Genomic DNA, 13,376 nt, shown 5'->3' with positions numbered 1-13,376 from the left:
TGAACAGACAACTTCTCCTACTAGCATGGGGGACTGTACCTATTTTCCCCACCCCACAAAAAAGGTTCTTTGTTCCCTGCTGTACAATAAACCTATCCCCACCCTGTGCAAAAAACGTTCTTTGTTCCCCGCTTACAACAATAAGCCTAAACCCTAACTCTAAGGTAAGTGGGGAACATAGAACCTGGGGAACATACTACATAGGGATGACCCCCTAGCGGCTGTCGCCTCTCTTTTTAACTGGTTCAGTCCACCCGACGTGCCCACACATCATAAGCAATTGAATCCAACCGACGGATTGCTAGGACTTCAATGATATCAAACGAGAATTTTTTTATTTTTTTATTTTTGTTGGACTCCAATGCCACCATACGCTTCACTCTTCGGTCACTTCCTAGTTTACTGCTGCAGAAAGAATGCCTCGTATCTCCTAAGCTAGGGCGCTCTCCGTGGTTTTGATCTGATGGATATTGGATATACTAAGCTCTTCATTTCTGACTTCTCACCTGCCTCTCGTTCAAAAATATGAGCGAGGTAAGCAAGCAAAAATATGTCTCTGATTTTTTTTCCGGAACCGAAGGGGGCGGGGGGGTGGGGGGCTTATACAGAGTAAAAGCGGCCATGTCTTCCCGGCACCCCGAACTTCTATTTTGAAGGAATCCCGGCGCTGATTGTGTTAAAGTGGACCTTTCAGACTTTTCATGTAAATTGTTATATTAATGAGGACATGTTTAATTAAACAGAATAGCTTCATGTTAAATGTGAGCAAAGTACATCGGCTTAGTCAATTCCCAAGGGTTCTATACCAGGCCCAGCAGACATCATCTTTTTTTCGCTCTACACTAAATATAATCACTGAAAATAGCCTGTCTTCAAGCATGTGTCGCACTCGCAAGCTTGTAGATCTGCTATGTTTGCCAAATGTTAGCCCCAGGACGTGAGTGTTCAAGTTCAAGTGCTTACGATGTTGTCGTTTTACTGTGTTACAGTACATATAGATGGTTAAAATCGCTGTTTTGAATAAGCAGTACCAAAGAGAAACGGCTTTATTTTTATTTTTTATATATATAAGCACATGTTGGCTTTTGAAGATGGGAACCAAAGTCCCCAAAAGACTTCTAGCTTTGCTGGATGCAATTTTTATTGTGTGTTTTCTAGAGGAGAAGGTGAACATATCCCCACACTGATACTTTGGACCATATAGGTCTTCATCAGGCAGTTTTATGTAGATCCATTGAAGCGGCTCCATATAAACCTGATGATATTACACAGAAAATAATATGAGAGATTATTAGAATACTGTACATGCAGGCCGAAAAAGGCTAGACATTTGTTTTGGTACAGAGTTGGCTGCTGTCTGTTGGAAAACCAGTTTTCCAACAGACATTTGGATGACACATAGGTGTGTGTCAAACCAGCCACACTTGATGATCTGAAAAATCTTCAGATGTTCAGTCAAAACAATATCCTTTTTAAGGGGCACATTTGTTTTTGTTCTTTGTTATAGGCCAGGGGTCTTCGATGCTGTTCTGTTCGGGCTAAGGACCCCTTAGCAGGCTTAGCTGAGGGAAAGATGAAGCAGGGATCCCCCACTACATATTGTGTAGTGTGTTGCAGATTATACGTTTTTATTGATATCTTCATACACTTACTTGACAGCACTATCATCAGTGTTGTGTAAATTAAAGTCTTTTTTTGGTAAATGTACATTTTTAGCCACTTAAACCCTCAACACCTCGTCTTTCTTTTGAGATATTTGGTGTTTACATCGTCCTAGAACAAAATAATTCTGTGCGTCTTGAAAGATTAGTAAAGACTCAAAATCGATGGCAGTAGATGCAGACTGTTCTAGAGAACAGAACTCTGGCAGTAAGTAAATGAGTTAAAGACGGAAGGATCCCGATTTTATTCAGCAACACCACTAAAGGGGTTCATTATGGTTGTGTTCTTGAATTAGTTATACAACCTAGTAATAGTGTCAAATGCAATTTATGATGTGTACGTCTGTATTTATTAGTCAACAGTCATCCGCTTCTTTTAGGTTAAGCCTACATCGTCAAAGAGGTTAAAAGATCACAGAAGCCATCATTTACGAATGGCTGTCTTCTGACCCGTCCCCGTCATGGGTCAAATGTCAGAGTTGAGAGAGCTGTTGATGCAATCATGTGACCATGGTCTGAACTTTCCTAATGCTACACACAGGATATATTCTGCATGCTTCTGTCAGCTAGTAGTCACTCTATTTGGTAGTCAGTTGAGTGCTTTTCCTCCTAGGGTATTCCAAAAGAAAAATAAATGTGCATTTTGTTTTAGTTCTTGTTGGCCTGTCTGAGGACTTTTTGTAGGCAAGACTGAGGGGTACAGGTCTGTAAGTTGGAGGTTTTATGTCAGGGTTATGTCATGATTCTCTCTCTGATTTAGATTGGGGGAGTGGTTTGTTGTGCTTTTGGGAAGAAGAAAAAAAACTCTTGGCTGTCAGGCTACTCTGCATATTGAAAATCCTGTTTTGGTGGTTATTAAGAGTTTCCGGTATGCTATTTTCTGTGATTCTTAGTTTTATAAAAGAAATGCATGCATGACCAGACATGAATGACTATTATGGTGTTCACACTGAAAGTGAAGTGCTCAGATTATCATATCTACTAGCCTTTGCTGGTTGTTGCACTCCATTTGGGTGCATGTGTGCCAGAGAGGAAAGCCTTAGAAATATTTTTGAAAAGCTATATCTCTTCTTTTCAGTTCTGTTGACTCATATAAATAAATCAAATGTGTCGGTACACATTTGTTTTATTAAGGTCTTACAAATGTCACAGACGGGTAAAATACAATTTAGGAGGTATTTTTCTTACTGTGCTTTTTGTTGATACATTTGTCCTAACCACTTAAACCATATACTGAGTTCAAATCTATGAACGGCGGCTCTGTTAATTTTGTGAATTTATAATTTCTAACTAAATCAATGGTTGAGCATTCATTGTGAGCTTGTAGAATAGGTATTTTTGGCAAATGTCCCTCTAGAATATGGATGATGGGGTTCTAAAAGTATTGCAGAAACGTATGTATTAGGCAGTGCCTACAGTACACAAGTCATGAAAATTGTTGCTGTGTCCAGTGAGCCTTCATCATACGATTTTTTTTGTATCATCAAATGCACGCCGAATAATTATTCGGTGAGAGAAAGTATTCAAAATGCAGTAGAACTGAAGGGCACACACAGCCCAGGAGGCTCTCCATCTCCAACTTTGTATGTTATTCCAGGTGGTTGATAATTCCACACCACAGATAAGACATGGTATGCTATGCATGCATACAAGGAGGCTGTGAACCTATTCCTTTTTGTTTAAGTAAATGCCCTAGAACAGTGGATCGGGACACATTTGTCAGTCACAGACAAATGTTTGAGTACCTTTGTTTCCTCCAATTTCTACCTACATTCCAAAAAATCTGGGAACCACTGCCCTAGAAAAAGTTGTTTAAATAGAGCCTGTTGAACAGTATTGTTTAAATAGACAATGTGAGAGCCTGTTGAACAGTATTGTTTAAATAGACAATGTGAGAGCCTGTTGAACAGTATTGTTTAAATAGACAATGTGAGAGCCTGTTGAACAGTATTGTTTAAATAGACAATGTGAGAGCCTGTTGAACAGTATTGTTTAAATAGACAATGTGAGAGCCTGTTGAACAGTATTGTTTAAATAGACAATGTGAGAGCCTGTTGAACAGTATTGTTTAAATAGACAATGTGAGAGCCTGTTGAACAGTATTGTTTAAATAGACAATGTGAGAGCCTGTTGAACAGTATTGTTTAAATAGACAATGTGAGAGCCTGTTGAACAGTATTGTTTAAATAGACAATGTGAGAGCCTGTTGAACAGTATTGTTTAAATAGATAATGTGAGAGCCTGTTGAACAGTATTGTTTAAATAGACAATGTGAGAGCCTGTTGAACAGTATTGTTTAAATAGACAATGTGAGAGCCTGTTGAACAGTATTGTTTAAATAGACAATGTGAGAGCCTGTTGAACAGTATTGTTTGGGTGAGAAATGATGGACAGGAATCAGAGCTCTAAGCCCTTTAGACTGTAGCCATCATATTTCTTCATCTTTTCTCCATTCAGTTTACTTTAAATAGCCCTGCCTTAGTACAAATACATACAAAAAACAAATTGTACAAATTCAGTATACTGGTATGTTACAAAAATATTTTGCATGACACCGTGTATATATGTATACCGGTAAGTATAAAACAGGGCTTAAGTGGTTAATAGTATCGTGATAATATATACAGTATATATATATTTGTATATTTTGTATAATGTATTTTGTGTCCATGTCGCTCAGACCTATTCCTTATAATGTATTTGTGTCGTCCTATTCCTCACAGGATTTAGTTAGTCTAGAGAAGTACAACGGAAGGAGCTAACGAAACCACACATGTGTTAATGGTTCATGGGTTACTTCTAAACTAGAACTAAAGAGAGAAATCCTAGAGCCTCACAGCCTTCACACTTCCTGTAAGTGAGTGTGAGAGGGAGAAAGAGAGACTGATGTGTTCCTCGTGATTTGGCCAACAGCTTACGAAGCACATGACTGGAATGACTGTAGTTCAAACCTGATTGGCCCACTGACATAGAACCCTGCACAGTGCACACACAATTGGAGGTTAATGTTTGTAATAGGCTTGTCTACACAGAGCCACATTTATCTTGTACACAAATTGTACAACGTGTTGCAACTCGGAATGAATGAGCTATGAGTGGAGTAAGTTCTTGCCCGCCTGATGTAACGGTACCGACTTTGTCATTTTTCTCGACAGCTCTGACAAAATGACATCCAGGAAGAAAGTTCTCTTGAAAGTGATCATTTTGGGAGATTCTGGGTGAGTCACTAAATATGTATCCCGCATGCTGACCAGTGACCACAGTGAAGCTGAATAAGAAACTAGCACCAGCCACTGAACTGGGCCTATATTGTGCTGAACCTTTAACACATTTCTTTTAATTTACATCATGACCATTTGTTTGCTTGATTTCAGTTTTATTTTCTGTTCAAATTGGAGTTCTTACTGTGTCATCTGTGTGTCATAAGTTTTCTCCAGACAGACTAAGAACTCTTTCTTGACATGTAGCTCAACCCTGGTACTTTCCCACTGCATTTTCTGTAATAGTCCTTCAGCGTTACCATTTGCTTAATTTGCCGAGTTGAGGAGTTCTTCAGATTGTATACCTTGTAGTTGTGAATTATTATTTCACTTGTTAATGTTCTTGTTTTTGTTCTGTTTTCCCCCCAGTGTTGGAAAGACCTCCTTGATGAACCAGTATGTGAATAAGAAGTTTAGTAACCAGTACAAAGCTACAATAGGGGCAGACTTTTTGACCAAGGAGGTGATGGTGGATGATCGGCTTGTCACAATGCAGGTGCAGCACTATTATAAGTACAATGGTTACAATTTGTGGAGAAAATGTGCTTGAATACAAAATGGTCTACTTACACAGTTCGTGTTCAGTGAACTGAAATGTTACTGTAAGGCTATTGCCAGTCATGTTAACCCATTTAGACCGGGAACCCCTATACGTAACGTAACTATACCTTTCAATCCAGGAACCCCTTTTGGGTGTGTACCTATAGCAATTAGCAACATACATTTTTTTCAACACACTCTGTCCACACCCCCTGTAACTCACATTTTGATTTGATTGACTTGTGATATAAACAACTGACACACGTTTTAATATCCAGAGTTTGACATCAATCAGTTAAGATAGAATTAAGTGCAGGATCTTATGGGGGACATGCGTTCCTGAGTTTTATTATGCGAGGATTTGTATTATAGAAACAAGCTACTGTACTTTACTTTCATTTTCGCTTTTACGGCTCGCCTTTGATAATATAAACAAGCCAGGACTTTGCTCTCAAACACAGTAGCTAATAAAGAGACAACTACTGTAGGACAGCTGTTTTGTTACACTCGTCTGATATATATATCGATATGCAATAAAAACGTGCCTTACAATAATTATTAGAATGGCCAAAATTGATTAACATTTTGTGCACACTATTTTGCTTTACATTTAAAGGGTAATACCACTCATTTTCAACATTTTACTATTTCATTAATATACCTTAGAGTTGTGTGGAAATAATAAAAAGTCCCCCCATTCTGTGTTGCCTAGAACTGGAGGTCTGAAATAAATCTGTAACATTATGAAGTACATTTTTATGACGAAGATGTACTTCATAATGTTACTGATTTTTTTCAGACCTCCAGTTCTAGGCAACACAGAATGGGGGGGACCTTTTTTTTAATTATTTCCACACAACTATAAGGTAATAAGGTATATTTATGACATAGTAATATGTTGAAAATGAGTGGTATTCCCCTTTTAATTGGGCTATATATTTACTAAATAAAATGACAAATATCACCCAAACAAATTGTCCCATTAAAAACAACTGACGATAGCACTCATCAAATCGCCGATTCCCAATATATTAAATATATAGTGTCACTTTGTTTTTAGTATTGAATCTATGGAGGCAGGTACTGTATGACTTTATCTGCAGCATCTGTGTCCGAGGCCAATTTCGTTTTCTCTGAAATCCTGTCCTCCTTTTCTATTCATTCCATCCATGTCTGGCTAGATATGGGACACTGCTGGCCAAGAGAGGTTCCAGTCTCTAGGAGTAGCGTTCTACCGTGGAGCAGACTGCTGTGTGCTGGTGTTCGATGTGACCGCGCCCAACACCTTCAAGACCCTAGACAGCTGGAGGGATGAGTTTCTGATACAGGCTAGCCCTCGAGACCCTGAGAACTTTCCTTTTGTGGTGCTAGGCAACAAGATTGACCTCGAGAATAGACAGGTTGGTACTCTACCAGTGAGCTCACAGGGGAAGTGTGTCTACTTAGTTGTTGTGATAAAGGCGGGCACAGGGTTCTAAGCGGGTGCAGTACTTAGTTTAGACAGTTTTTGGTTTAGACTAGTCATTGGTTAGACCAGTCATTAGTCCTACAACTACAACATATCTCAAACCCTAACCTCCCACGGGGCAGCACACCTAAACCTAACCTTAACCCATGTCTAACCAATGACTAGTCTAAACTAAGTATGCACCCCATTATGAGCACATCACTCTGCGGTTAAATTCTGTCACAGTACACTGAGACCTAGAGAGGCTGTTTTAATTATTGCTTTTATTTTTTTTAATAGACTTGCCTGACTTTTTCCAAAAGAGCCTTAAACCTACAGTTGTGCAGTTGCACTGGGTTTGTGTTTGGTTCATCTCCGCTTGATGTTTTCAGCCCTGTCTTGTCTGCAGCTAATCTTGCATACTACTATGCTGATCAGTGGCATTTCTTCTTCAAACTGCCAGCAGGCAAAGGACTTCAAATCAGTCAACGACGACTATAATTTCAAACATTATTGCCAAATAATCACCCCTCCATGATATGTCCCGTGAGGCTATGGACCGGCACTAGCCAATTCTAGGGTTCTGAGAATAATGTACAATATTTTTTTCTGCAACTCTTAGTTATGCAAACATTGTTGTTCTGTAGTAGTTTTCTCTAATTGGTGACGATTAGAAAGATTCCTATGCCTGTTTAAAGAAAAAACATCTGTAAACTATCCACTCTGTCTTGCATTGCCTAAATTCCTCTCGCAAAGGATTTGCACAGCGAATGTGGGTCATCGTAACCCGACACATTTTAAATCACTTTGAATTGACTGGTGATACAAACATAACTGGCCCAAGGAATGAACAATCAGCCATTGTGGATTGAACAAGCAAAATCTGAGAGAATAATGATGGAAGAAAGTAAATGAATGTGTATATGAGAGACGGGGAGGTAAATGCAGTAGTGGTGACGATGTACAACTTAAAATTACATGCCATGCTACTTCCATGGCTTTACATAGAAATGTCACTGCATATAATGCTATTATTATTATTAGGGCATGAACTGAGTTTGAACGTGTTGTGTTCTCAAACATACAGGTAACCACCAAAAGAGCTCAGGCTTGGTGTCAGAGTAAGAACAACATCCCCTACTTTGAGACCAGTGCCAAAGAAGCCATCAACGTAGAACAAGCATTCCAGACTATTGCACGTAACGCCCTTAAACAGGTAGGTTGGTAAAGGCCGTGGAGTTTGTGAATATCACTGCAATTCTTTAAATTCCATTGCTAGTGAAACCATGTTAATTCCGTTTTTATCTGTAATGTTGCTCTGGACCAGTGTTGATTTTGTCGACAAAAACTATACGAAGAATGTTTGACTACCTTTTTTTTCATTGACGAAACAAATAAAAACACAGACTAAAATGTTAGGGACTAGTGTAGAAGAGATCCAGTAGAACTAAAAGAAAAAACAAGTCATTTTGTTTGGTTGCGCTCTGAAAATAGCAGATCTACAAGCCCACAAAGTGTCGCAGCTTGTAGATCGGCTATTTTTTGAGTGGTGCAACCACTCCTACAGACAGCCATGTGTGTGGGTCCCTGTGTCCGAGCACGAAAATGTGTCCGAGCATGGAAATAGCGTTATAGCCTTTGTTCACCACCAAGTGTCACTGTTGCACAGCCTAGTAAAACACAGACACACACAGGCCAGGGAGGAGGGCTTGTACAGTACAGTACAGTACAGTACAGTACAGTACAGTACAGTACAGTACAGTACAGTACAGTACAGTACAGTACAGTACAGCACAGCACAGCACCACTCCAGACGGGTCTGTTTTTCTTTTTTAGCATGCAACCAAGTGTAAGCCTTGATGGCGTCATTATGACGCCATCATATTTTTTTTGTCCACAAAATAGATTTAGATGTATAGATGTAGATTTAGTCTACTAAAATCTTATGCTATTTAGTTGACTAAAACTAGAAATTTTCAGATGACTAAAACTAAATCAAATTTTGCTGTCAAAATCAACACTACTCTGGACTCTCTGGCCCGCTGTCTGACACTGCCACAATGCTTTGGTGTCCTCCTAGGAGACAGAGGTGGAGCTGTATAATGAATTCCCAGAACCCATCAAACTGGACAGGAACGACAGAGCCAAGCCTTCAGCAGAGAGCTGCAGCTGCTGATGACCGTCTACTCTCTCTCCTGGCTCTCTGGAACGCCCCGTCACATCACCTGTGTCACCCTCGCAGGGAACGCCCCGTCACATCACCTGTGTCTCCCTCGCAGGGAACGCCCTGTCACATCACCTGTGTCACCCTTGCAGGGAACACCCCGTCACATCACCTGTGTCATCCTCCTCGCAGGGAACACCCCGTCACATCATCTGTGTCACCCTTGCAGGGAACACCCCGTCACATCACCTGTGTCACCCTCGCAGGTAACACCCCGTCACATCACCTGTGTCACCCTTGCAGGGAACGCAACTCCCTACTGGTCTTCCTCCTTTTTGCCACGGTTCATTACATCGCACGCACGCACACACACACACACACACACACACACACACACACACACACGAGTATTCTGCGCTCTTGATTCACACATTAACCACTGAAGCCTGCCAGCATCATGCATCAAACAGCAGATCTACAAGCTCACTGTAGATCTGCTATTTCCGCTGCACAACACTGGCCTACAATGATTTGGGCCCACGTTATTTTTGAGAATTTCCGCCTATAACGACACGCCCAGGGTTAATGTGGTTAATACATAAGCATTTGTTTTTATATGCTGGCAAATCCAGTTCCCAAAGATCACACGAGAGAAGAATGATAACACCCCCCCCCCCCCCACACACACACACACACACACACACAAAACAGTCTCCTGGTATGCCTGACTGTACACATTGAGGGGGTAAGATGGAGCCATGTTTTAATGAGTGCAATTAGGAGCTCTAGATGGACTGGCTGGTGTTTTGTAATGTGAGATGATGTTGGCTAAGGTCGGCATCCTACTCTTTATTCCTATTTTATGTTCCTCAAAGATGTTTGCTTTCTGTTGTTGCCTACCTGTTTAGACATAATCAAGCTCAACCACAGTATATAGATATATATTTTAATTGGCTGGTGATGTTATTTCTCAAGCCAATCTGAAACACATTTGTTCTTGCACTTTTTTTCTTTTGCCTTTAAATGTTATAAATGTAGAGAGATGACTGATTGTGGGCAATGTCTGCTACTGCACACTTTTTGCAAGCTTCAAATTCCACCTCACAAATTCCCCAGAGGATCTACAGTATTGAACACTTTGGTGATTGTATGTATTACTATGCCCATAAAGGTTTATGCGTTGAGTTTAATCTCACACCGCATACGAAATATAACTATTCCCTTGTAGTCATTAACAAGAAACACTGATCTTGCAAAATGTAAAACGTGGATTTAATTTCCTGAGATATTAATACTATTTGCCTTTTATGTAACATTACTTGTACTGCTACTATACTGCTGTATGTGTTAAGTCCTTTGTCGGAGATCCTCCTTCAATGCCATGTCATTACAAGATTACACCTAGCATACAGTTGTCCACTGTCATATCATATGTCTATTGCTGTTATCTATGCTTGTAGCTCAGGTTGGCAAAGTACTTAATATTACTTTTTAACAGATAGTGTATTATGGTGTAAAGATGGTACAGATAAAAGACTTATGGATTAAACTGAAAAGAGCAGATTTTTGCCCTGGTATTACTCTTTTTCCTTATAGAAAAATCACTGCGATGCCAATGATGTTGTCAAAAGAATATTGGGATGTCAAATAAAGTTCTTGAATATATCACTTGTCTAGCATCAGGTAATGCCTCGATTTCTGTAAATGAAAGGAAATACTTGCCGTTATAGTGGTTCCAAAGGTATTGATTCATTGTCTGAGTCCTGTGGTAGGAGTTCCAGACATTTGGTGGGGGGCACTGGGTGCCACTCATTAAAATGTCAAACAAAACTTACTGAAATAGTAAACTAAAAGCATTTGGGGAAGCTTTCTCTCAATAGCGCCTTCATGTGGGGAGATGTGGAGTTGCACATCAGAGTCATTTCTTCTCAAATTCACTATTCATTCAAGCAGCACACTGATGAGTAAAACGGCATTGACTCACGTTCTGAATAATGTGAAGTGGTAAAACATACATTGGTTTTTTTTGTTGCCTAATAAAAGTAGTTCAATCTATGTCTTTCCTAGTAGTATACACATTTGTTGCAATGATGGAAGTCAGGTCATTGAAAATCAATACAAGCTCAACTTTCATCGGCATTTGAGCACTCGGCAACGGATGAGATTTAGCCTCTCAGTCAGACCCATGAGATTCAGCCTCTCAGTCAGACCCATGAGATTTAGCCTCTCAGTCAGACCCATGAGATTCAGCCTCTCAGTCAGACCCATGAGATTCAGCCTCTCAGTCAGACCCATGAGATTTAGCCTCTCAGTCAGACCCATGAGATTCAGCCTCTCAGTCAGACCCATGAGATTCAGCCTCTCAGTCAGACCCATGAGATTCAGCCTCTCAGTCAGACCCATGAGATTCAGCCTCTCAGTCAGACCCATGAGATTCAGCCTCTCAGTCAGACCCATGAGATTTAGCCTCTCAGTCAGACCCATGAGATTCAGCCTCTCAGTCAGACCCATGAGATTCAGCCTCTCAGTCAGACCCATGAGATTCAGCCTCTCAGTCAGACCCATGAGATTCAGCCTCTCAGTCAGACCCAGGAGATTCAGCCTCTCAGTCAGACCCATGAGATTCAGCCTCTCAGTCAGACTCATGAGATTCAGCCTCTCAGTCAGACTCATGAGATTCAGCCTCTCAGTCAGACCCATGAGATTCAGCCTCTCAGTCAGACCCAAGACTTAGAATATTCTGTTCGTTGGAGTTTAATTTTACACTCAAGAGTTAAAGTTCTAATAAGGGTCTATTTGGTTTAATTTTACACTCGAGAGTTAAATATCTATAAGGGTCCATTTGCTTTCATTTTACAATCAAGAGTTAAATATCTATAAGGGTCCATTTGGTTACCAACTCTGCATCAGACCACTGGTGGATTGATTGATTGATTGAATACTTTATTGGCAGAAATGTAATCAGTATAGGGTACAGTCAAACAGAAATGTAATCAGTAGGCTACAAGGTACAGTCAAACAGAAATGTAATGGGTACAGTCAAACACACTTCCAAAGGGATCACTGAAAAAAGATCTTGCTGTCTTTTTTCCATTCAGGTCCTGGGTATTCAATTCATAATCATGACATGAAAAACAAAAAAATTCAAATCATCATAAAAGGTCAAAATAACAAAAATACGTACAGGTTGGGAATCATTTCCTCTCCCTTTGGCATTCTGAAAGGTGGATTTTCAGGCCTGGTCCCTGGTCCACTGGTTGAGAACCACTGGCTATGGTCGCTTCTTTTGGGCTTGTTTTGCTTAGTTGGCCTGGTGGGTGGTGATGGGTAACCATCATACAACTACAGCTGTGGGTGCGGCGCCGGCTTCAGTTCAGGTGGATCACCACCCATCACCTAACCTGACTCCGCCAGATGGGGCAGCAGAGAGTACACTGGGTTCCCCCCTCCTGCTCCCATCTGGGAACTCTCAGGCAGACTTGATGCCCGGCCACAAAACGGCCTGGCCAATCAGCAGCAGCTTCTAGCAGCTTCTAGCAGCAGCTTCTAGCTTCTAGCTGCTGCTGATTGGCCAGGCCGTTTTGGGAGGGGCTGATAGTGTGATGTCACTATATTACTGTTTATTTCATTGGCCCGTTTGACTGTCAAGGGTTCAGCCTCCAAGAAGCCCTAAATACAAAGTTAATACACCATTGCACATAAAAACGACTCCAGGGTGTCTAATGGTGTCTAAGTACTGTCACCTCATAGACACATGAAAAATGGAAAAATACAACAATTGTGGCACTCCCTCTTTACTTTTTTGGAAGTTGGCAACCCTAGTGTCACAGAAATGTAGCTATTTGTAGCTTCACTCTCTTGGTGTGTAAACGCAGGGTTCCACAGTGACGCAGATCTTCCCTGGTAACACTATCAGAGGGAGATCATCAGTAGTTGACATGTATGGAAAGAGTCTCTCAGTGAAAGTGTGTGTGAAGTTGTACAGCTCTGTGTTGGAATCAGGATCAGAGAAGGACAGTTTTCCTCCACTCCAGTCCAGGTGGACTCTGATCCTTGAGGGTTGGTGGGTAAAGGAGAAATCACTCATTGACTCTGGGAAGGAAACCGCTGTGTATACACCACAGTAGAATCCTATCTCCCAGTATCTACCCCATATGCATACTTCCCCCTGAAAGGATTCTGATAACATCCCCAGTACCCAGGATTTATTGCCTCCAACCTCAACATCCCAGCTGTGTATACCTGAGTTAAAGCCCTCACGGGCCACAGCACTGAAAGTGACAAAGTCCCTCTCTGGGTTGTCA

At 40.8% G+C, this 13,376-nt stretch overlaps 1 protein-coding gene across 1 annotated transcript in view; it reads left to right on the top strand.

The window, feature by feature from the left end:
- The window catches only part of LOC306929576 (ras-related protein rab7-like), a 13,064-nt gene extending 2,327 nt beyond the window's left edge, over nucleotides 1-10,737 (top strand). Inside the window, exons 2-6 of the mRNA XM_079510161.1 lie at nucleotides 4,817-4,879; nucleotides 5,291-5,417; nucleotides 6,643-6,861; nucleotides 7,996-8,124; nucleotides 8,989-10,737. Coding sequence (XP_079366287.1) covers nucleotides 4,827-4,879; nucleotides 5,291-5,417; nucleotides 6,643-6,861; nucleotides 7,996-8,124; nucleotides 8,989-9,084 — 624 coding nt within the window. The 5' untranslated portion in view covers nucleotides 4,817-4,826 and the 3' untranslated portion in view covers nucleotides 9,085-10,737. The remainder of the gene's footprint in view (nucleotides 1-4,816; nucleotides 4,880-5,290; nucleotides 5,418-6,642; nucleotides 6,862-7,995; nucleotides 8,125-8,988) is intronic.
- Nucleotides 10,738-13,376: the final 2,639 nt, after the last annotated feature.

Source organism: Electrona antarctica (assembly GCF_951216825.1).
Source record: "Electrona antarctica genome assembly, chromosome: 9".
NCBI classification, from domain to species: domain Eukaryota; kingdom Metazoa; phylum Chordata; class Actinopteri; order Myctophiformes; family Myctophidae; genus Electrona; species Electrona antarctica.
Note: the sequence above shows the minus strand (reverse complement) of the source record. Positions and strands in the feature narration are given on the sequence as shown.